The following is a 21,214-nucleotide window of genomic DNA, read 5'->3' on the forward strand; positions in this document are numbered from 1 at the left end:
GATTGGAAATCCGCAAACAAAGTTAATCACTCATATCAGGCAGTTAATCAAATTACCAAGCAATACATATAGGTGACAACCTGTATCACTGACCAGGTACAATGCTGGAGAAGGAAACGCTGGAGAGTCTCTGGAACGGGAAACCATCCCGGTCATATCCTGTCACCTGCAGGAAGAAGGCCTCATTGGGTGGAATGAACTCGGTGATGTTCCAGAGGCCAAATGGCTCGCGCTTAGGGTAGTAGCGGATTGGCAAAGTTTTGATCACTTCGCCCTTGATTGACACAAGGTCTAGCCTGTCAGCCTGAGCAGGAGGTGAGAGCCCGGTGGTGTTCAGAAGGATGTGAGTGGGAATACCTGGAAAGATGGTCAAATTTATACTGTATACTTTAATGTCCCAAAGCAAAAGGCTGTAAGTGAACATAACAGGTGAAAGGAAAGCAAACAACAGCTGTAGTCCTTTTTTTTTTACAATTCGGTATGGTTGACCTGACTGACCTTGAACTGGCCTACTGGAGGTCTTTTTGAAGTCCAGGGTGGGCTTTCTGGAAAACCCGGCTCGGAAGTCAATGGTGCTGAGACCTGAGATACGGACCGAATGTCTTCCTTCACTAGAGGTCTGTATCAACGAAAGGGGAACTGTAGATTTACATATGTCCAGGACTCGTGTTGTATGTCGGGTAATGTGACTTAGAACTACTGGTTAGTACATCCATGTTTCTGGCTTAATCTGATTGATAAGATTTTGTCTTAACATCCTATGAAAGATCAGTATCTATATAAAACAAGCACTTTTTGCTGTCACATCTTTATTGTTTACGACTGTTGTTTGATAAGTACTGTAGTATTAGATGTTTTGTACAAATTGATTTGGTCAAAAACCCCGGCAATTGACGTTTTTTATAACTTGCGAAAACAAAAGAAAGAAGAGTTGTTGCATTACCAGCAGCACAAAGTGGTCTAAATGACAGACACAGCACTGGGACTGTTGTGTAACAGCCTTTTGTATGCCAACCATCCCTGCATGTATAGACAAGCCACTCTAAGTAAGTCAAGGCGGACTGTCGGATGCCTCCCACCAAAGCTTATAAAACATCCACAATTCATAGATGACCCATTCAGTCTGACATTCATACTTTAATTAAACAAACACGACCACTATAATCATGGGGTCTTCTTCATGTGGAGGTCTTTTGAAGCTTTGCAGAAATAGAGACAGAGTAATTACAATAAAATATAGGTTAGAGAGAGGTGGAAACTCCTCATCTTAGGTTAAATACCTTGGAGGTGTCACAGACATTTACTCATGATGCAGAGTGAGGCATGCAAACCTACACTGTCATTTGCAATTGCCTGAAATGAAAGAGAATGCGTGGATTTACTGTATTTTGCAATTACTGAGTTCTACTTGACAAAAACCTAAATCCTTGTTAAAAGAAACCCACCAACAGGATTGAGCAGTGCATTTAGACAGACGCATACCACAGCTAGAGGTGAAATTGCTCAAACAATGAGGTAATGCCAGGACAAAGGGGATCCAGCACAGCCTTAAATGCTAATACCTGCACAGGATGAAAAACAATACATGTAGTGGTCATCAAACCTTCCGTAATGGCTGCCATGGAATTATGCTGGGTCATTAGTTGGTTGTAAATGAGGCCATAATTAGAGGAGAGGTCCCTTAAAGGTCACGCTCTTACCAAAGACAATAAGAATCCCTGTCATTAAAGCCAACTTCACATCCACCCGGACAAATTGAGCAGCACAGGTTTTAAATAGACCCTCACTCAGCTCAATCAGCTTTTGTGTGGTTGGGATGAGATAACTGATACAGATTTTTACATGAACACCTACTGATGTGATTCGTTGTACTCATGCAAAGAGAAAACTGTTTAAGTTCTCACCGTTGTGGTTTGATTTGGTAGAAACCTGACCTAGACATACTATTATGAATCATGAAGTGACATTAACATATGATTTGAGCATATAGCCTTTGCTTTGGTTAAATGATATTACATTTTATCCAATTCTCTTTTACGTATTATGCAAAGCGCTAACCCTAACCCTTTGACCTGATCTGTCACTCTGAATCCCGATTTGCATACAAGATTACACAAATTTATTTTTAGGGCTATAAGGATTAATTCTATTGTATTTTATTTTCACAAATTGTGTGCAGAATATATCATAGCAATATACTATCAAAATTAAGTATTTAGCCCTAATCTGTAAACACATTGGCTTAATCATCCAGCAGCATGCAACAAACAGGATGAAGTTAGCTTGAAGATTTTGCGTGAAGTTCCTAAACATTGTATAGTATTTGTTTTCTATGCGCATGGCAGAAGAAAGTTCTTCAACTCTCTTCATGTCCTGCTTCTTTCCCCCCATTCTTTTTAAATTATGTGATGTTTGGTTTTGTGTTTAGCGGAATACTTGGCTGCTATCTACACATCGGACAGAACAATATAAGAAGAGAGGAGCAGAAAAAGCAGACACAAAGAACATTAGAAGGGCAGGTCACCGACGCTCTTCCTTTGAGCTGTTTGCTTGCTTTTCAAATTACAGCCTTTCTAAACTATTATCATGGGCTACAAAATTCAGTGTGAAGCTTAAAGGTCCAGTGTGTAACGTGTTAAGTTGTTCATTATCAAAATCTGGACCTTTAAATGCACTCATCAATGCTGATGTCACTGCAACACTAAGAAGTCTGACCTAGATGACTCATATTTAGACACTTACACACACATAGTCACTATAGTCCCACGCCCAAGCACAAATTAAATGTAAGGTAGGTCGGCAAGGTTTAAAGGTCCAATGTGTCGGAATTTCTCCCATCTAGTGTTGAGATCATATATCGCAATCAACTCTGTCGCACCACGCAGCAAAGTACATATTACAACTACGGTAGCCTTCACGCTTCAAAAAGCCGGTTTCTTTCTCTTTTCAATATCCTTTTTCTTGTTCTGGGCGAAGAAGAAGACTCCTGTTCCTGACATTTGGATTTTGAATATGTGTGGTCCTACATGTTTCCTTCTTCAAACTTGCCGGGGCTGGGAAGCTACGATACCCATTAGCAGCATTAGCAGCACCTGTGAGTTTATCATGTGACAGCGAAAACGCGAAAGGCGGAGCAGTATGTCCTGTATGTCCCTTACCGGCTAACATATTTCAAGATGGCGCATGAATATGGAGCGTCTAACCCAGTTCATGCGAATGAAAATGTCAAATTTCAATCCAAAAGGAATACTTGGAATTGATGGTGGTGGTAAATATTCATGAAAAAGGACAAGTTTGTGAACGGGCAACACAGATTTTGATAATGAACAACTAAACATGTTACACACTGAACCTTTAAAACCGTGGGCAAAACTGAAGAAGCAGGGGGTGATAGTGAGGTGAGTCGCCACAACATCCAATTAAAGGCAGATTAAAATGGATCAAATTCCTTTTCACACAATCTGTGGCCTGGGTCTTACACTGGTGTGTCACGGGCCATTAGCCTTACTGAAACCCAGCATGGCAGAACAGAGAAATCCCCCTAAAGTATTTATCCACATTTCTTTCGATGTCCTGGGAAACAAGGCTAAAGATGAGAGGGAGATATTTTAGTCTGCAAGCCAGATGAGGTTGGAAAAGGCAGTGTCCAAGAGGAGAAATGGGAAAAACCATGTATTAAGATAAAGATGTATTGGTGCCAAAGAGAGAGAGAGAACAGAAGATCCTCCTGTGCTTCTCTGAGGGAGATAATTAGCGGAGTAAATGTGTTGGGGGGAGGTATGAGGAAACAGAAAAGTGACAGAGAGACATTCATGAAGAAAGATGAGACAGGAGCAGAACGAGAGGCAAATATGGGACAGAAATAAAACAGGAGGATGCAATTTCCCTTCAGTATGTCTGTTTGATATCCCTCATCACTTTTATGAGCACTATCCATGGAACAGCTTAACATATTAAAACAATTTTCTTTTCTTGCAGAGATAGAGGGCAGTACAAAAGAGATCAGTACAGCAAAAAGTACAATGCAAAAAGCATTAACAATGACCCTCCACCATTTCCCTCAAACAGCAAACTACAACATAGTAGTAATAGTAGTGGTGGTTTTAAGTATTACATTAATTTGAAGAAGAAAAAAAAAAATAATAAAATAAGTTAACAAAATAAAAAGTATATAAATTATAAAAATGATATTAGTTGTCAGTTCCGGAGATGGACATGCTATGTACATACGTTATGTTCAAAGGCTAAAGTATTAACCTGAATAAGGCTGCAGTGCACCTGGCTGAATAGGGTCTCAAACGTGAGTAAGCTTCAAGTATGGGCATCATCTCTGAGAGATGGTCTATGGTGTAAAAAGGTTACAAAATCTCCCCATCATCTGTCAAAAAGAAATGGCTTCTTCTTGAGGTTAAACATGATATTTTCTGAAAGTATGTATGATGACAGCTCTTTGAGCCACTTGGATAACCCAGGGGGCTCCTCACTTTTCCAGTGAATGGCTATACGTTTATTAACTGCAATAAGGGCTAGTCTAACAAAGTGTGTATAGCCCCTCAAGTTGTTTGGCAAAACTGAGTTGTCCCCCAGCAGCATCAGCCTTGTATTTCTTGGGAACTCCATCCCCACTACGTTTTTTAACGAAGTCCAGAACAGATAGCCAATAGTTCTCCAAGCACTTGCATGTCCAAAACATATGTATAAGAGATCCTGTTTCAACTTTACACCTAGGGCGGTGTTCTGGATAGTTACTACTTATCTTATGGAGGCGTTCAGGTGTATAATAAACTCTTCCAGGTTGACAAATTTCCCTCCCTGCTGCACTCTGATATAGTCCCTGACTTGCAAGAACTTTAAAAAGTGAATAGAAGGAAGTCTGTAGGAGGATTTCAATTGTTCAAAGGACTTCAAATGATCTTGCTCATATAGGTGCCCAAATGTACAAATACCTCTGTTATACCAGTCCATTTTAATTACATCTCTGAATGATTTTGGTAGAGTATGGTTAAAATGGAACGGGGTAGCTCTATATAATTTTATACACTTTGAAGCTTTATTCTAATTATTCTAATATCATGCCATATCACCAAAGATGTTTTATTGTGAAGAAGACCGCAATAGGTTTTTGAAACTCACGTTTATGGGAAACTGTTCACGTGGATGACATTTTTCCATTCAAAAACGGCGATGAAATCAGGTAGGTTAAGCCCTCTGTGTTCAGCGGGGCGACAGAGAGTTTTAAGCTTGACTCTTGGAGCTTTACCGTTCCACAGAAATCTGGCTGTCCAAATTTTAGTCTTAAACTCCTTGAGGTGTTTTTATAAGCCATATGAAGCATGAGAGTAGTGTGATCTGAATGAGTCATAGCTAGGTATTCACATGAATCTATAAGGTGGATTTTTTCACTATGAATAAGAAAAACTTCGATTCTGGAGTAACTATTATGAGCATGTGAGTAGAACAAGTACTCACAAAGCGTTTTATTCATTTCCCTCCAAATATCTACTAGTTTGAGGTTAGCCATTTTAAGTGCCTTGGCTGCTTGGGTTAGAGTTTTGGGGTTAGAAGATGATCAGTCCTTTTCTGGGTTCAAAACTAAATTCATAGTTGTAGCTTACGTGAGCAAGGAGAATGTGTCATATCTTCACTGGAATAGGGTTAGGAATTAAGAATTTGCACGGGAGCTGATTTCACCGCGTGTGACTTCTACGCCGCCTTGACCGGAAGCCTCCTTACCATATTAATTGGCTGAAATCTGAAAGCAAAGACCTCAATCAAAGACTTCTGATATTAGCCTGGGTAAATTTGAGTTTTGCTCTGCAAGTCAGTCTGGCGAAGAGCCCATTCAAACCCATTTCCAATGTCCCCAAAATCGAGGCACCAATCACAACCGCTGAGGCGGGCTTTACACCAATCACAACCGTTGAGGCGGGCTTTACGCAACGACGATAGGGCAGTGACGGCGAGCAGCTTTTTGTTTACATTCAACATGACGGCTACCGAAGTGCAGCGTCACCCGGATTGTTGGTCTGATAGGTTGGACTATCCAAAGCACCCAGAGGCATTTGAGCAGCGTCCGTTGCTGACGCCCCTTTGGAAATGAACTGTCAATGAACCTTTCCCAGACCCACTCTCAGTTACAACTGAGAAGGGTCTGGTGTCAGCCAGGCTATTCTGATATGGTGTTTAAGTTGAAATTAAACAAAACGCACAGTAATGCAGAACTTTTCACGTTACAGCATCTGTTAACCCCAACGTTTGGTTTAACAAGTTCCACCAATCAGAAAACAGGGTCTTATAAAGACAAAAATCCAATGCAAACAACCAATCAAAAGCTGAAAAAGGTTTGCCAGAGGTAACGCAACATACTGTGGAGTGTTTTCACAGGGTTATCTCACACGAGAAAAAAGCTTGTAATGCTACAGTAAGAAATGTTAAGCTCCTGCCAGTTTTTCTATGTGAACAGAGAAAGGGCTCCTTATACCGGTGTTTAGTGACAGACCACAGCATGAGATTAACATGTGGGTTAAGTGCAGACAGCTGGAAAAGGCTTGTTTCATCCTATACAGTAAATCAACCTCAGTCCAAAAAACAAAAAATGCATTACTGACTTTTTTGAGTTACCTTTACATCAAGACAAATCAACACATGCAATTTAAACTTTGAATACAATGGATCTCCCATAATGCCCGTAATGCCATTGCTGCCCACTGAGAGATGATTACAGAGGCGTTAAAAGATATGACAAGAAGAAGAGAAGAAGAGGCACAACAAGAAAGAGACGCAGGGTCGTATTTGGGGAAGTTTCATGTTGTATAAGAATAAAAAGAGTCTAGAAGTGTAAAAGTGCCAGAACAAATCATGGGAAATCTAATCTTTAAGACATCCTCATCTCCTCACAACTGCACTTTTTTTGGAGAGGAAACGTAGAGATGATACTGTTTTTATCTTATCTCTTCCCCTGTAAATCAAATCGGTGCTAACACATTACACAGCTATGCAGAGATGAGGGAAAGTGTCCCAGAAGGAGTCTAAAGAGAATACAGGGGCCACCAGGGCCCCTTCAACAAATCACTCAGGTTAAAATGCTCGCCATTTCCCAACATCTGGCATCGAAAGTGCAGGCAGTCAAATGTGACCTTTTTTGCATTACCTTGACAGCAGGGTGCCAACAGTTTCAACTCGGCAAGGAGAAAACAACAGCAAGGCTGCCCCAAACAAAAATGTAGCAGCTTGTGTTGACAGCAGTGGCCTTGAACATACTTTATCGTCATCTACCAGGACTTTCTTAAAAATCATTTCAGTGCTCAAATGTGTCTTTGTGATCATGTTTTTTGTTTGCTTGGAGATGCTTTCACCAGACGTCATGCATGTTAAATTGATTACATATCCGTGTATCTCAACATGCTGATATATTACTGCAGTAATTCAACTTAAGAACTTTCTTCAAGGGCACAGTTCCCTGCTGGGGAGGGTTATACTTTTGAACTATTTGTGTTTTTAAAGACTGCTCAGCTCTGGGAATTGTTAGGAAAAGCCTGCAATTTTACACACATTCCCAAAAAGAATGAATTGTTTACCTTGATAGACCACATCCCAGGCTGTGGGTCCTTGATGTTGACAACTTTGGCAGAGTTGGGAATGTGCAACAGCTCCGTCAGGCCGTCACTGTTCCCCACGAGCTTCCCTAGAGGCCAAACATGAACACTGAGACAATTATTCACCTTTTCTGCAGCTTTGACTGATACAAATGCATTCTTAACACTTTTTCATGCATGGCTTCAAGTTACAAAAGTTATCAACATATAAGACTCTGGACATGGTTTTAGCATTCAACATGTGCTAAATTAGTGGACCCCATATGATGTTGGAATACATCCAGCCCTATGATAGACAATTATTTTTTTCTGTGTACTCACTTTAACTAGACCTGGTCTGTGTAATGTACTTCAGCTTCTACAGTAAGCTTCACTTGCTAAAAAGTAAAATGTTCTCCTCGTCTTCAAACTCTTCCTGTATGAATGTGGAATCTTGATCCAAAATAGTCTTAAAAAAGCTTCTCTTTGATTTAGCGAGACTGACACCAAGACCTAAAATTTACACCTCTGTGTTCAGATAGTTTGTCTGCTTTCAAATACACTGTATCTGCACCTGGAAGTATTGGATACTGCATTTTCAAAGTTTGTATTATCTATGCAAACAACATAATAGACCAGGGAATAACCACTAATTCTTTTTTTACACTGATTTCTTTTTGTATCAGTAAAGAAAATGTACTGTAATTGTAATGTGGTCTTTCATTTCATATGTGAAAATGACCTACAAAGACTGGAAAAACTAAAATGAAAGGACTACTTCCTTTTGTCAGTTATGTGCAAAAACACATGGAAACACCTAAGATTCAGAGAAAACTAACAGAAAGCAAAGCTAATTTACACAATATCAGTTTAACAAATAAATGTGCAATAAATACACAAGTTTTTGGTTAGTTTATATACAGATAAACGACACATAAAACCCAACATAAAGTGGCTAAATAAGGTGTTGGGATCACCACAACCAGCTACAACAGTTTCCATGCTACTTGTCGTAGTCTTTAAGTCTGACCTAGCCTGGCTCCACCCTCCTACGTATTTCCACTCAATTTTCATTTGCCTTCAGTACACCATCTGGGTTTGCGGTATGGTTTTCTCCGGCCAAATATTTGGCAGTCCAATCAGCGAACAGAGGGAGTGGCTGAGAACGATGACGTTGAGGACGTCCGCTAGAAAGATGCGAGCGAAGCCATTCGGTCCGTTGTGGCAACGCTGCCGAATATCCAGAAGTTAAAGCCCGAGCAAGAACAATCTTTGCTGAGTTGTGTTGGTGGCCATGATGTTGTGGCCCTCCTCCCCACGGGGTTCCGGAAAAGTCAGTTTTTCCAGCTCGCTCCTGTTAGTGGTGAAGGAGTTGGCTAAGGCTAACGCTAGCAATGCTAATGCTAAATATAAGCCAATAGTTGTCGGTCTCCCCTCTTATTGCACGTGCGCATGACATAGGTCACGACCAAACGTTAGCGATTGGTTATGGCAAATCCAGAGTGGCTCTGGGAAGATCCAATACATGGGTTTCTCGGCAACGTCATCACGGCTTGCGCACGCAACCAGGGGGCAGAAAGAAGACGTGTTGTCTAGCTAGCTAGTAGTAGCGGCATAGCGTAAGTCAAAATGCCAAGGAGTTGTTGCGTGGTTAATTGTACAAACCGAGCCAGTGATGGGTGCCTGATGTTTAACATACCTAGGGGGAAGAATGCTTTTGCCAAAAACCGGCGGAGGTTATGGCTTCAAGCCATAAGAGGGGCAGATTGGGGTCATATGCAAGAGTCAGGCTCCCATTGTATCAATCAGAAAAGTTGCAGCTTGTTGTTGTTCAGCTCAGTGATATCTACCTGTCAGGGCTGTGGTACTCGAGTCTGGACCATAGACAGTTAAAGGTCCGGACTCGTGACAAGTTTAGACAGCTAGCTAAAGCTACGGCGATGTTTTAGTGACGTTAGCGCAACAGCGTTAGCCTAGCCTACTAAGTAAATATTACAACTGCCTGCGTCCACGTTGCCAAGATAAGACCTGTTGAGTTAGTGCTCCTTTTGTACATAACTTTATTGAATGAAATATTAAGCTTCGCTCCTCTGAGAAGGGTGGGTTTTTGTTACGTTACATACAAAGCTAACTGGCTATAGTTAGCCTACATTAGCTAGCGGACATTAGCTAACGTTGCCGAGACAGTGGCAGTAGAGCTTCGGTGAGCTAACCAAGACAGTGTTGTCGCCCTCTCGCCCACAGTCAACCTCTGCTGCTAAAAACAGTCAACCTGCAGTGATGTTTTGAAACAAACATATCCCTTTTCCCAGAAATCCTGGCCATTATTTTAAGGCATAAACCAACCATAAGGGTACACTCAGGAGTAACCCTGCTGCTAACACGGGCTATTACATTAGCCTAAAATGATAATTATAGCCATACATGTATATCACAGTAACACTGCAAAATTAAAAACCGACAAATGATTAAATTGTAATCTGTCAAAAACGTTAGCTTTGTAAGACCATAGAGTATGTGTTATAGAAATGCCATGATGAAATTCAAAGTGTAAATATATGCAATGTATGTCGAAAGTCTAGCCGCGATGTTTCCCCATTGGAATGAATGGCAAACAGAGCTATAGCTAGCATCCTCGTAACGAGACCTCTCTAGTTCACAAAAATGTATTAAATTGTAATCGGTCAAAAACGTTAGCTTTGTAAGACCATAGAGTATGTGCTATGTAAATGCCATGACGAAATGAAAGGACTAAGACATAGTGCACTGAGACAAAAATGCGTTTGCATTATCGGACCAGCTCACCAATCTGGCTTTCTGCCCCTGGTATGCGCACGCACCCTGTAATGTTTGTAAACAGGAAACCCGTCTATAGTTTTAAACTTCAACAGAGTACCTGCCGTCATGGAAGTTAACACTTGTCAATGGAGAGTCTCTGTCTGTACAAATGAAATGTACGAGAGTCTGGTAGGACGAGGCTAAGTCTGAACTGCTTTACTCAAGCAATGCAAGATACATTTTCCAAAAGATACAGTATTTATTCTCCACGACATCTTTTATAATGTGGTGGAGAGCGCTGTGTTACAAATCTGCTATAGATGTCCATGATTCAATCATTTTCATGCTCATCAAACCATTCAATGCACCCCCATACCCTATATAGAAGACTCCTCTGTTATTTATATTTTCTTTGTCAACCATATACAGTATATATAAACATCAATCTAAAAATGAAGATTTTTTGGAATCCCACTAGCAATCCTGCTTATGTATGGTAACACTTATACCCTGGGGGTTCTTTATCTCAATGTTAGGTGCTGGGCCGCTGAGGGCCACAGTGACTTCCTTCAGACTGGGGTCAAAGGGCATCTGCCAAGTGTTGCTGGCACCAGTGACGTGATCAGTGGACAGCAGGTGGACCTTGGATGACTGCACCGCCTCCTCCACCCATTTCAGAACCTAAAGCGATGGGAAGAAAATGTGAAGAATGTAGGAATTACACATCATTTATAGTTGGGAAATGTAATCTGTCTCTATGATGGTATACACGCCAGATAAGGTGCTTTATTTTAAGACCACAATGTTTAACAAATTGAAAATAACATTATTAAAGGAAGTCCATTTATCAATGACTAACACACACACAAACACACACACATTACCCCCTCAGCTGCACACAAGGTCGTCCTCCACCATGTGCAAAGCTTTCATCAGGAAGTTTCTAACATTCCCCCGTGTCCTGCCCCCCCTGTTTCCCCTCTGTCCCTATGGAGAACTCAACAGCTACTGTGTGAGACCCAGACACTATTTAACCCATTAAAAGTCAAACAAGCATTTGTGGCTTGAGAGTAATATGATATAGCACATCCAGAATCTCAGGGTAAAGCTGGGTGCACAGGGAAAAATATTTGGTTTGACTCAAATGTACTGAGATGCTCCATAAAAGTAAATGTTCTGGATTTGTCATGAATTTTCATCCATTTGTTCCTTAAAGCTACAAGCATTTTTAGAGTAATCACTGCAAACAGACCAAACATGGTCAAGATATTTGATGCTAGTGTTTCTCAAAACTAGTTATAAAACAACATTTCTAATTTACGTCCTTGCTTTAATTGAAATCAGCCATGGTGGCACAAATAGGAAAAGGAGGGTTGCATGTTATCCTGCAAATGTTTTTAGTGAAAATGATGCTGCTGATTAGCAAATGTATCAATAAGACAAACCGAGAGGGACACAGAACGTAAATAAAATAGATTAATAGAGAAATGGGAGTATTACCAAAATGACAAACAAGGATTGAAAGACTCTCATGCAGTCTTATAGAAAATTTTTCAAAATCAAGAATCCCTTCTTCCCCTACCCTGACTCTTACTATTAAAAGTAATAAAACAGCAATGCTATTCGAACTACAGGTTTGGACTTACTGCCCAGTCCAAGACTGCTGATTTACACCTCTTGGAATGGTTGAGAAAGCTACGGTATCCATCATTCAATTGAATATTTCCTGCATATTTGATCTGGAGTCCAGACTTGACCATGGGCATAGCAAAAGACATAAGAGCGTCTGTAAAATCGACTGCTATTTAATTTACACAGCTTAGGGGTAGAATCCAGGCCAAGCTGAAATGATGTGAATGCTGTGACCAAAGCATGTCTTTTACCAGAAAGTTGTTCTTCTTGAACAGAAGTGCAGCTCCAAATTTCCGTTTAGTAATGCTCTTACCTCATTGACCTGTTTCTTGTCTAGATGGAAGACCTGCCCAGAGCTGGTGGAGGCAATCTCCTCGTAAACCTTGTAGCCGATGTGAGTCCTATCATCACAGTCCCCTGTCAGCACAAACACCACCTACACACACACATATATATATATACAAACGTGATATATTTACCTGTATGTTAAACCTGTATACAATATGCAATTTTTTGCGGTAATATCCAAACCTGTGACTGTTTCTGCTGAATAAGCTGCAGGACTTCATGAGTCAGCTTGTAATCTTTGGAACGGGCATCTGTGAAGACGTAAATAAAGGATCCCGGCAAGGAGATCTCCAAGGCAATCTTAATGGCGCCAATGCTCATCTCTGGACAGTCCCCACCTCCCTGAGAAAGAGCAGGATATCATCAGCAAATGGTGTGTATGTACATATATGTATGTGTGAGTTTGTGATCAACCAACACAGATTTATTTAGTCATTATTATTTAGTATGCAGTCTAAGGTAATACATGGCCATTTCATTAGGTATACCTGTACAATGACAATGTCAACATAAACTGAACATTATAGGCATTATTCAAGTCAGGTGTTCTCATGAACCATTCGTACATATAGCTACGAAAAGTAAATCACAGTGATTTGTATGTATTTAACGTATGTGTTGCTGTATGCACAGTGGTCACTGTGGTGAATTACATTGACAACCACATTGACTGCTGCTGTATAAAACACAGAGCTTTCAAGCTGGGGAGCGGAGTTGACTTTCCAGGGAAAACCAAAATCTTTTTCCTAAATTCACTTTTTGTCAGTTAAACTTAACTGCCACAGCCCCCGAAAGGACCGTCATCTGGCAGTGCCCTGTAGCCGGCTTCCAGTAACCTTTTTGTCAGCTAAAGTCAACTAGCAACGGCTGCTGATACAGGGGACAGCTCACGGAGCTCTGTAGCCGGCGTCGCATGACCATCATATGTATAGATGTGCATACATTTCCGTACGATATTGTATGAACCCGTTCATGAGAATGCGATGTTCAAGTAGATTTTATGGCATGACATTTGTATTGGACTGGACAGATGTACATCAAAAAGTGATCAATGAGTAATATATATAATGTAATATATAATTATCAATTACCAATGCAGTGCTTTGATAAAATGGATAAATTAACGCACAAGCCAAACACAAACTGTATATTAGGGGTGGAACGGTACATGTATTCGTATTGAACTGAAACGGTACGGGCATCCCGGTTTGGTGCATGAATTTACACGGAGAACACATGGTATACAAATGAATAAAACTTGCATGCAAATTAATTCATGTATACGAAATTACTGTTAGATACGTGCGTTCTTTAGGGACACCTAATCTGTAGCCCCGCCTTAGCTCTGAAGCTCTGATTGGCGCGGCGTCTATGTAGCCGAGCTCCGCCTCTGTATGCAGTTTTAGTGAGTCAGAGATAGCAGCACTAAGGACGAGTATTATGTTCTTTACTAAATAAAAAAAAATAAAAAATAAAAAACTAAGGACGAGTATGGCGAGTGGTGGCGACCCACAAGAGTTAGAGGACCCGCTGGGCTCTTTAAGATCCCAAGTTTGGGAAAACGTTGGTTTCCCAGTCAGTTACAGTAGTACAGGCGAGAGAGTGGTGGATAAGACAGCTGCTGTTGTAAATTAGTGTTATGTTTCCAGCTCCGAACCATAATGTTTCTTCAGGCTAACTATATTAGCTTTAGCCAGGCAGGGAGCAGCTTTCTGCAGTGAAAAATGACCGGGAGACGTTGTGATAATGTTGCATTAATCAGGTAATTTAGTTCGTCCTTGTAGAGAACAGAGATGCTGTATTTTTTATAGCTGATTGTCTTATTTTGTTTACAAGTTACAGATGGAGTCTGGAGATGATGTGGCGTATGCATTATTTACTGTTTACATCTTACTTTACACACTTCAGGCTGTTGCAGCAAGCTCAGGGGAGAGACTGTATGACACTAGGTGGTACAGCCTGAGAAATGCACAATAAAAAAAAATTGCCTTCTGCATTTTTGTTTTGTTTTTCCCTCCATTTTACCGAACCGTGATGTCTGAACCGAGGTATGAACTGAACCGTGACTTCTGTGTACCGTTCCACCCCTAACATATATAGAACAATTATCTTGCAAACTTGCAAAACTCTGTAATAGTTGTTCACATTTCTCTTCAAGTTTCAATTTTTAAATAAAAATTGCATTTGAGTGAATGCTTTGCATTTTAGTAGCGTCTGTAAAAGCCTTTGATGCCAGACTTTCCAATCAGCAATACATAAATAGCACCAACATTAATTTCTACCACAATCTAGTGGTAGAAATCTCACATCCATGAACTTTGTAGCTTTTAAAGATATGCCGCTAAAAATAGAGAAAAGGATGCAAAAACAGTATTTTTTTAATCATACAAACAACAAGTTTGTTGCTTGTATGTAAAGAAAAATAGTTTAAAAAGAATTGTGACGTATGTGTGAATGTGAATGTTCAATTTGTCATTCTCTGTTGGGGTGGGGGGTTTCAACATCTAGCTAGGATGCATCACCCCCAAGAGTAACATCTGGAATGGAGTGACCCATGATTTTAGGCCAAGGAAGGGGGTAGGTGAAGAGACAGGAATCATCTGTGTCTCCTGAACACCAACATCTCCCTTCTGGACAAAAATGCACTCCCCCATACCCCCATTGCCCCCAACATTAAGCCTGATAAACCCTCTGTGCACTTTTGTTCTTGCAGCTTAAAAAAGATGAAGTGTTGCCTAACATCTTCACCCTTAAACACAATTCATGGCAGGAGAATTTCAATTTCAAGAAAAATGTCAATTCCAAAGTGTATCTTTTCCGTGCGTTCTGGCCAAAACCTCTTCAGGGGTGTGCAGGTGAAGAGGTGATGGGGAGGAAAAACAGACTCAGGAATGAAGCGGCAAGTGAGAGGAAACTGGATCTCTTCCATTCTACACACAACACGCTCGCACACCAGATCAACTGTAGCACATGCCAAGGATGCACAGACACTTGCCAAAATATTTTTCTTCAAAGGACAAACCTCTGAATGGTGCTTACAGTATCTCTGCCCGTGTCTGTCTCTGTCTATCATACTGTAGCTAGACATAAGGAGTACCAGCTTTGCAGTTTTTCTGCTTTGCTACAGAACAGGCCTTGTGTACAACTTCTTGTCTCTCTGTTTAGCTGTCTAGCCATTGTATGTTTTTGTTTATACATTTGTTTGTAATGGTGCAGGAAGTCAAATAAATATGGGATGAAGATTTTTTTCATCAGTAAGGTCACCATATGACCAAAGCCATGGGTGTTAGAACCACTAGCTATATTATATGAAGGATGAAACCCCACTAAAACGGGGAACAGTAATGGCACGTCTCTTCTAAAAGTAAAGAAAAATAAACTATTTTTTCATCCAATGTTGACTGACCCATCAGACTTGGTCTTAATCGGCTAACAAACGTTCCCACCCAGACGTCTGGTATGACCACAGTCTGCCACTTTTATCAAGGCCAGATGACATTTTGCTAATGCTACAGCATAAAGGCTACTGCTGCTGTTTCCTAGGTTTGATGATTGTGATCTTTTAACCCACCTGAACGTACAGCTCCCTTAGCTCATACTGGAACTTCTTGGGGTCTGTTGTGATTGTTATGGGTCCAATCTCTGCAACAGAAACAACAGAAAGAGGTTCTGTGATTAATAGGGCCACAGGCTGAAGCATTTTTTGTATCTTAAATTCTTATCCTTAGCCAAATGTTGCTTTTGGCAGATTTGCACGGATGTCCAGATTATAATGTCACGATATGAATTGCAATGAGGAAAAAGTTCAGGAAAGGAGATATATTTAACCAACAGAGAAAGGAGAGGAGGAAATGTGAGAAAGATACTTGACATATAGATTGACGGATAATAAAGAAAAAAAAACACAAAAGGAATGACAAGGAAGCTTGGTTTCTCAAGACAGATGTAATGATGAAGAAAATTTGAAGGTGTACTGATAAGATGTGAGCTCTGAAAGACTTCCAATTCATTCTGTCACTGATGCACAAAAGCTGGTTTCGTCTACATGTAATGAACCAGAATTTAATCTAGATATACTAGAAGTCAGTCCGGCTAATTGATTAATTGACCAATCGTAACAATCCTCACTGCCATTCCTTGTGTTACTGGCTCTTCTTTGGTTGCAGACGAAATACTTTATAATTCGGTTATTGTAATGTTCCTGTGTCAATGTCTGCTTAAGATTTGGCTTTAGTTGGACCAAGTTTTTAACTGTACCATGAAAGTCGAGCACCACCTCTGCCAGTGTCGGTAGTCACCGCTGTTTCTCAGCTTACTTTGTTCTAGCCGTTAATGAGCTGCTAAGCCCCTGAGTCAAAACTGGGTGACTTCAGCCACTGCAGCTGTGCTGTGGAATGAGCCTGATGAGGGACCTCAAAAAGCGTGCGCGCACACACACACACACACACACACACACACACACACACACACTCACACACACACTGCAGTTTTGCACATGCAAGCATATTGTAAAACAAGTTCCCCTTGTTGAAGAGAGGACAATTACAAAGGATCCCTGACTTTTGAAAAAGTTTACTGTTTGAACTGCTTTACAACAGTCTTATACTTTGTCTAGAAGTCAGGGCCCAAATTTAGCGCAGTGACGAGACTTCTCAAACATAATTATCATCAAGGACATTCTATTCTCTTTCTGTCTCAAGTGATTTTGTAAAGTAAAACATTTAAGGTTTTTGAGTTTGACATAACTTTACACCGCATACAATGAGGAATCAGAAGCATTTTCTTTTCTTCGCAACCAGCATTACCTTACATTTCTTCTTGAAAAGCACTCCACAAGCTCTTTCAATTTCTATAAGATACACAAAGAAGGATGAAGCCTTTTTCCAAATGACCCAGATTTTGGCATCCATGTAAATCCTCAAGGTGGAGCGTAGGAACATTTACAGCGATCAGAGACGCTTTTTAAAACTAACATGGAAATGTGTCTGGCTGCTCTGAACGGAACATGCATCTCGAGCCAAACTTTTCAGAGATGGAAAAGCTGACATCCCGTTCCTTATGGGAGAAGTTCCCATGGCTGTTGTAAGTATTGTTTAGACTAGTTTGGCTACGGTGATCCTAACCACTGGCACTGTCTTTGCACCAGCACTGTGAAAAATCATAACTAGTACTCATGAAATCCAAACAGCATGAGACAACATAAACCTAACCTGTGCTATTCAGTGCCAGAGACCAAAGTCTAACACCAAAGAACATCCATGCCTGGAAGCTTCCCAGCTCCAGCAGTCCACTAGAACTAATGGGGGTTAAGTGCCTTTCCCAAGCGCACCATATGAATTGTGGTCAAGGGAAGGGAAATCATTACATCTTCATTTCCAAAAACACATTTCCCTGCAGGTCTGAAGAGTCAAACCAATGGTTCCTTCTCTGCACAAAATATCAGAACCTTTTTAGCCAAATGGACAAATTAATTTTCGACAACTCACTGGAACAGAGCAATTTTCCTCATTTACCACCTGAAGATTATAAATAAAACATGTTTGAGGACATAGGATGCTAACTCCCCTTAAATGACTACACATTTAAGGGAAATCTCAAGGTAGGCCATTGGCTGCCACACAGGAAATAGTTTCAACACGGAGCACATACTGTAAGTGGCATGAACATGACCAAGTGAATGAACTCAAAAGTCTCTAAAGTCTGACAGGAAGGAGTAACAAAAGAGAGAAAATTACCAAAACAAAAACAAATCAAGATAAAGGTCTGCGTCTCATCCTCTTTTTTGTATCTATTGTGTAAGTTGTTGACACAAGTGGACTTGAAATAAATGATCAAAACAACCTCGATATTCTTACAGCACTCATCCGTAATGCCGGCTATAAAAGCATGCAACTGAAAATAACGTGCAAACCTAAACATGCACAGAAATTCTAATGGGATGGAACTGGGCAACTGTCCAATGACAAACTCAGTTTCACCTCCACTGACATTCAGGCTTAAAGTAATTTGCTGGGAATCACTCATGCATTCATTGCAAAGTGAGTTTCTCTTTCCTTACAACATCACCAGCAAGGAATTTCAAGGCCAATGCAGTGAAAGGTCACAGCCGTTAATGTCTTCCAAGCAAATACATTCTGAATTTTGGCAGCAATACATACAACAGGAGAGCTTCACAAGCTGCTACAGACAATTGAAAGAGTCATTGTACTGACATTACTTTAAAGTTGTGACCATGATATGATTTGGCACTTTGGAAAGTTGTGCTCTTTATATGCTCTGTGCCTACAAGACCTTCTGCCACAGTGGAGAATTTATATAGCAGTGATCACATATTTTTAAAGGTACTTTCTTGTCACATACACATACTGTGCATGTAGCGAAATTCATTCTCTGCATTTAACCCATCCCTCGAGGGAGAAGTGGGCAGCCATTTACAGCTCCCGGGGTCCAACTCCAGATCTGACCCAATGCCTTGATCAAGGGAGAAACTAGTACATGTTTTTTGATGGTGGGGGAAACCGGAGCACCTGGAGGAAACCCACGCAAACATGGGGAGAACATACAAACTCCACACAGAAAGGCCCGGAACGACCTGGATTCGAACCCAGAAGCTTCTTGCTGTGAGGCCACAGTGCTAGCCACCATGCTGCCAATTTACTTATTTACACCCATTTACTGTCATTTTTTTATTCATGAAGGCAAAGAACAGGATGTTCCTAACTCACAATTACTCTGGTTTATAAAAACATAATCACAGAGCTCCATAAAACCAGTGCAGTGAACAACAACCGAGGAACCCCTAAACTGAACCTTCTGTTCATCAATACCAGCAGCAACACAGTCACAATGGGTTATGTTCTTTTTCCGATTTACAGCCACCGGTTCATTGATGGTTCAAGATTCTTATTAATGCAATGTGCCCAAAGTGCCCAGTTTATCAAACTAGTTTAATGAGCCACCGTATATTACTGGTATAAGAAATTAATTAAATAAAGATCAGGTAAAGGAGCTTCTATGGCTTTTCCCATCCAAAAATATCCAACAGGTTACACAACATGTAGCTGTTACAGCACTTAACAGCAACCGAGGCCATAAACAGACACAGCTTTCTGTCATTCTGCTGACTCAGGGTAAAATCTGCCAGGAAAAGAGTGGCTGTCATCCTGACCGTCAGCTATGAGGCATAATTCACTTAATCAGCCCCACTGAGAAAACACATGTGAAACAGCATACGGTGCAATTAGTGGGCCTCAGTGAGGAAAGTGACCGGCACTATATACAGTATACTGCATGCAACGGAGCAAACATGTTTGGAAATGCATAGGTAGGTAAGGCATGAAAGTCCATTTACGCTCTTGACATATAAATGAATGCACAAACACATACGCGATGGATAAAAGGTAAACAAAATAGTGCTCTGTAATTGCCTCAGTATGAGCAGCCATCAGTATTATTAGAGTGTGCACATATGCTAAGTCTCTCTTGGGAATAGGCAACAAAACAAAAAAAAAGGTCTGAGTACACTGCATGCAAACTATGTGCGGCACTTAATTGTTAACATTCTTTCTTTTGCAATTGCTGTCCTTTTCTTCCATTTTTAATTATTCATTTTATTTTTCATTGTTAACTTTTTATTCCTTTGTTTTCTTTTTAATTCTTCTTTTTCTCTTATGGGATAATAATCTCCATTTATTTCAAATACAGTCGATATTTCTGGTGTTGTCCATCGCCTCACTGCTACAGAACAATAGCCACACTTGTAATGGTGCCAGATCAGAAATGTGTTCTTTCACCACGCTGAGCCGAACTCAAAGACATTTTAATTTTATCTTCCTCTTCTAGCAGTATGACGTTTGAAATAAATTCAACAAATAAAGTATTCAAATGTAGCTTAGCAGGAAGGTAATTTAAGGAGCAATTACTGCTTCCAACGTGGACAGGGTACGGTTTACACATTTTCATTTCCTGTCACATCTACCGTCAGGTATATTCTCCCTAATACATCAAAGACCATAAAAAGATCACATTTTGGCTTGATGCAAACTGAATGTTTTCAAAATCTCTCCTTTTACTCTTTCCTCAGGATTGGAGGACGCTTCTTGGTTACGAGGCTGCAAAATCCATGCTCAATCTCATCTCTTTTTTTATTTTTCTTCACTACATTTTCTTTCTGTCCTTTATTACAGTATGTTTCTCTTTCTCCCTATTTTCTTCCTTACCCTTGCTCTTTTAAACTGCATCTTTTACCCTGCCTGACTTCACCAGCTGCCATCTAATGACTGAGGTTTAGCCCAGGACGACAGAGCTGACGACAGGCTTGATTTCAAACCACCACAAACTTGAATTTGTGATGGAAACTTCCCACAACCAACAGAGTGAGAGAGCGGGACCACCAGGCAGCTAAACTCTGCTAGCTGTGCCGCTGCCTCTCTTGTTTCATTTCGCTCGACGCTATTGGATGTTTCTCGGGACGATGCGCCACAAATCCACAGATCCCTAATAATGGCACTCATGAGTTCAAATGATCACACACAGCCTTTCGCACATAAACATATAGTGAGACCCAACTGATGAACACACCACACACAGGCATGTAATCCCTCCCAGATGCATGGCCTGATGGGGGAGCGTGTTCCAGAGACAGACAGCTCTGAACCCTGCACCAGTCATCAATTCCACTGGATAACTGGTGCCGGAGACAGAACACAGAAGAGGATGCAACCCGAGGGTAAGTGTTAATTAAGTGTGTGCCACGTGTGTGTGCCATGTGTGTGTGTGCCACGTGTGTGTGTGCGCGCGTACGTGTGTGACTGTGTGTGTGTGTGTGTGTGCGTGCATGCGTGCGTGTGAGTAAATATATGATTGTCATTTGTGGGGATGTG

At 40.8% G+C, this 21,214-nt stretch overlaps 1 protein-coding gene and 1 long non-coding RNA gene across 3 annotated transcripts in view; one reads left to right on the forward strand and one right to left on the reverse strand.

Moving 5' to 3' along the window:
* hmcn1 (hemicentin 1) overlaps nucleotides 1-21,214 on the reverse strand; it is a 90,617-nt gene that overhangs the window by 58,791 nt on the left and 10,612 nt on the right. For both annotated transcript variants that reach the window (XM_028586733.1, XM_028586735.1), the window contains exons 2-8: nucleotides 15,904-15,974; nucleotides 12,516-12,674; nucleotides 12,298-12,420; nucleotides 10,862-11,033; nucleotides 7,578-7,684; nucleotides 499-619; nucleotides 94-357 (exon numbers count right to left, since the gene is read on the reverse strand). In XM_028586733.1, coding sequence (XP_028442534.1) covers nucleotides 94-357; nucleotides 499-619; nucleotides 7,578-7,684; nucleotides 10,862-11,033; nucleotides 12,298-12,420; nucleotides 12,516-12,674; nucleotides 15,904-15,974 — 1,017 coding nt within the window. The remainder of the gene's footprint in view (nucleotides 1-93; nucleotides 358-498; nucleotides 620-7,577; nucleotides 7,685-10,861; nucleotides 11,034-12,297; nucleotides 12,421-12,515; nucleotides 12,675-15,903; nucleotides 15,975-21,214) is intronic.
* LOC114561066 (uncharacterized) lies at nucleotides 9,123-15,672 on the forward strand. The gene is made up of 5 exons (XR_003693309.1): nucleotides 9,123-9,193; nucleotides 10,889-11,063; nucleotides 12,322-12,378; nucleotides 12,540-12,705; nucleotides 14,841-15,672. It is a non-coding gene; the product is annotated as an uncharacterized LOC114561066 (long non-coding RNA).

Source organism: Perca flavescens, chromosome 9, assembly GCF_004354835.1.
Source record: "Perca flavescens isolate YP-PL-M2 chromosome 9, PFLA_1.0, whole genome shotgun sequence".
In the NCBI taxonomy this organism is placed as follows: Eukaryota; Metazoa; Chordata; class Actinopteri; order Perciformes; family Percidae; genus Perca; species Perca flavescens.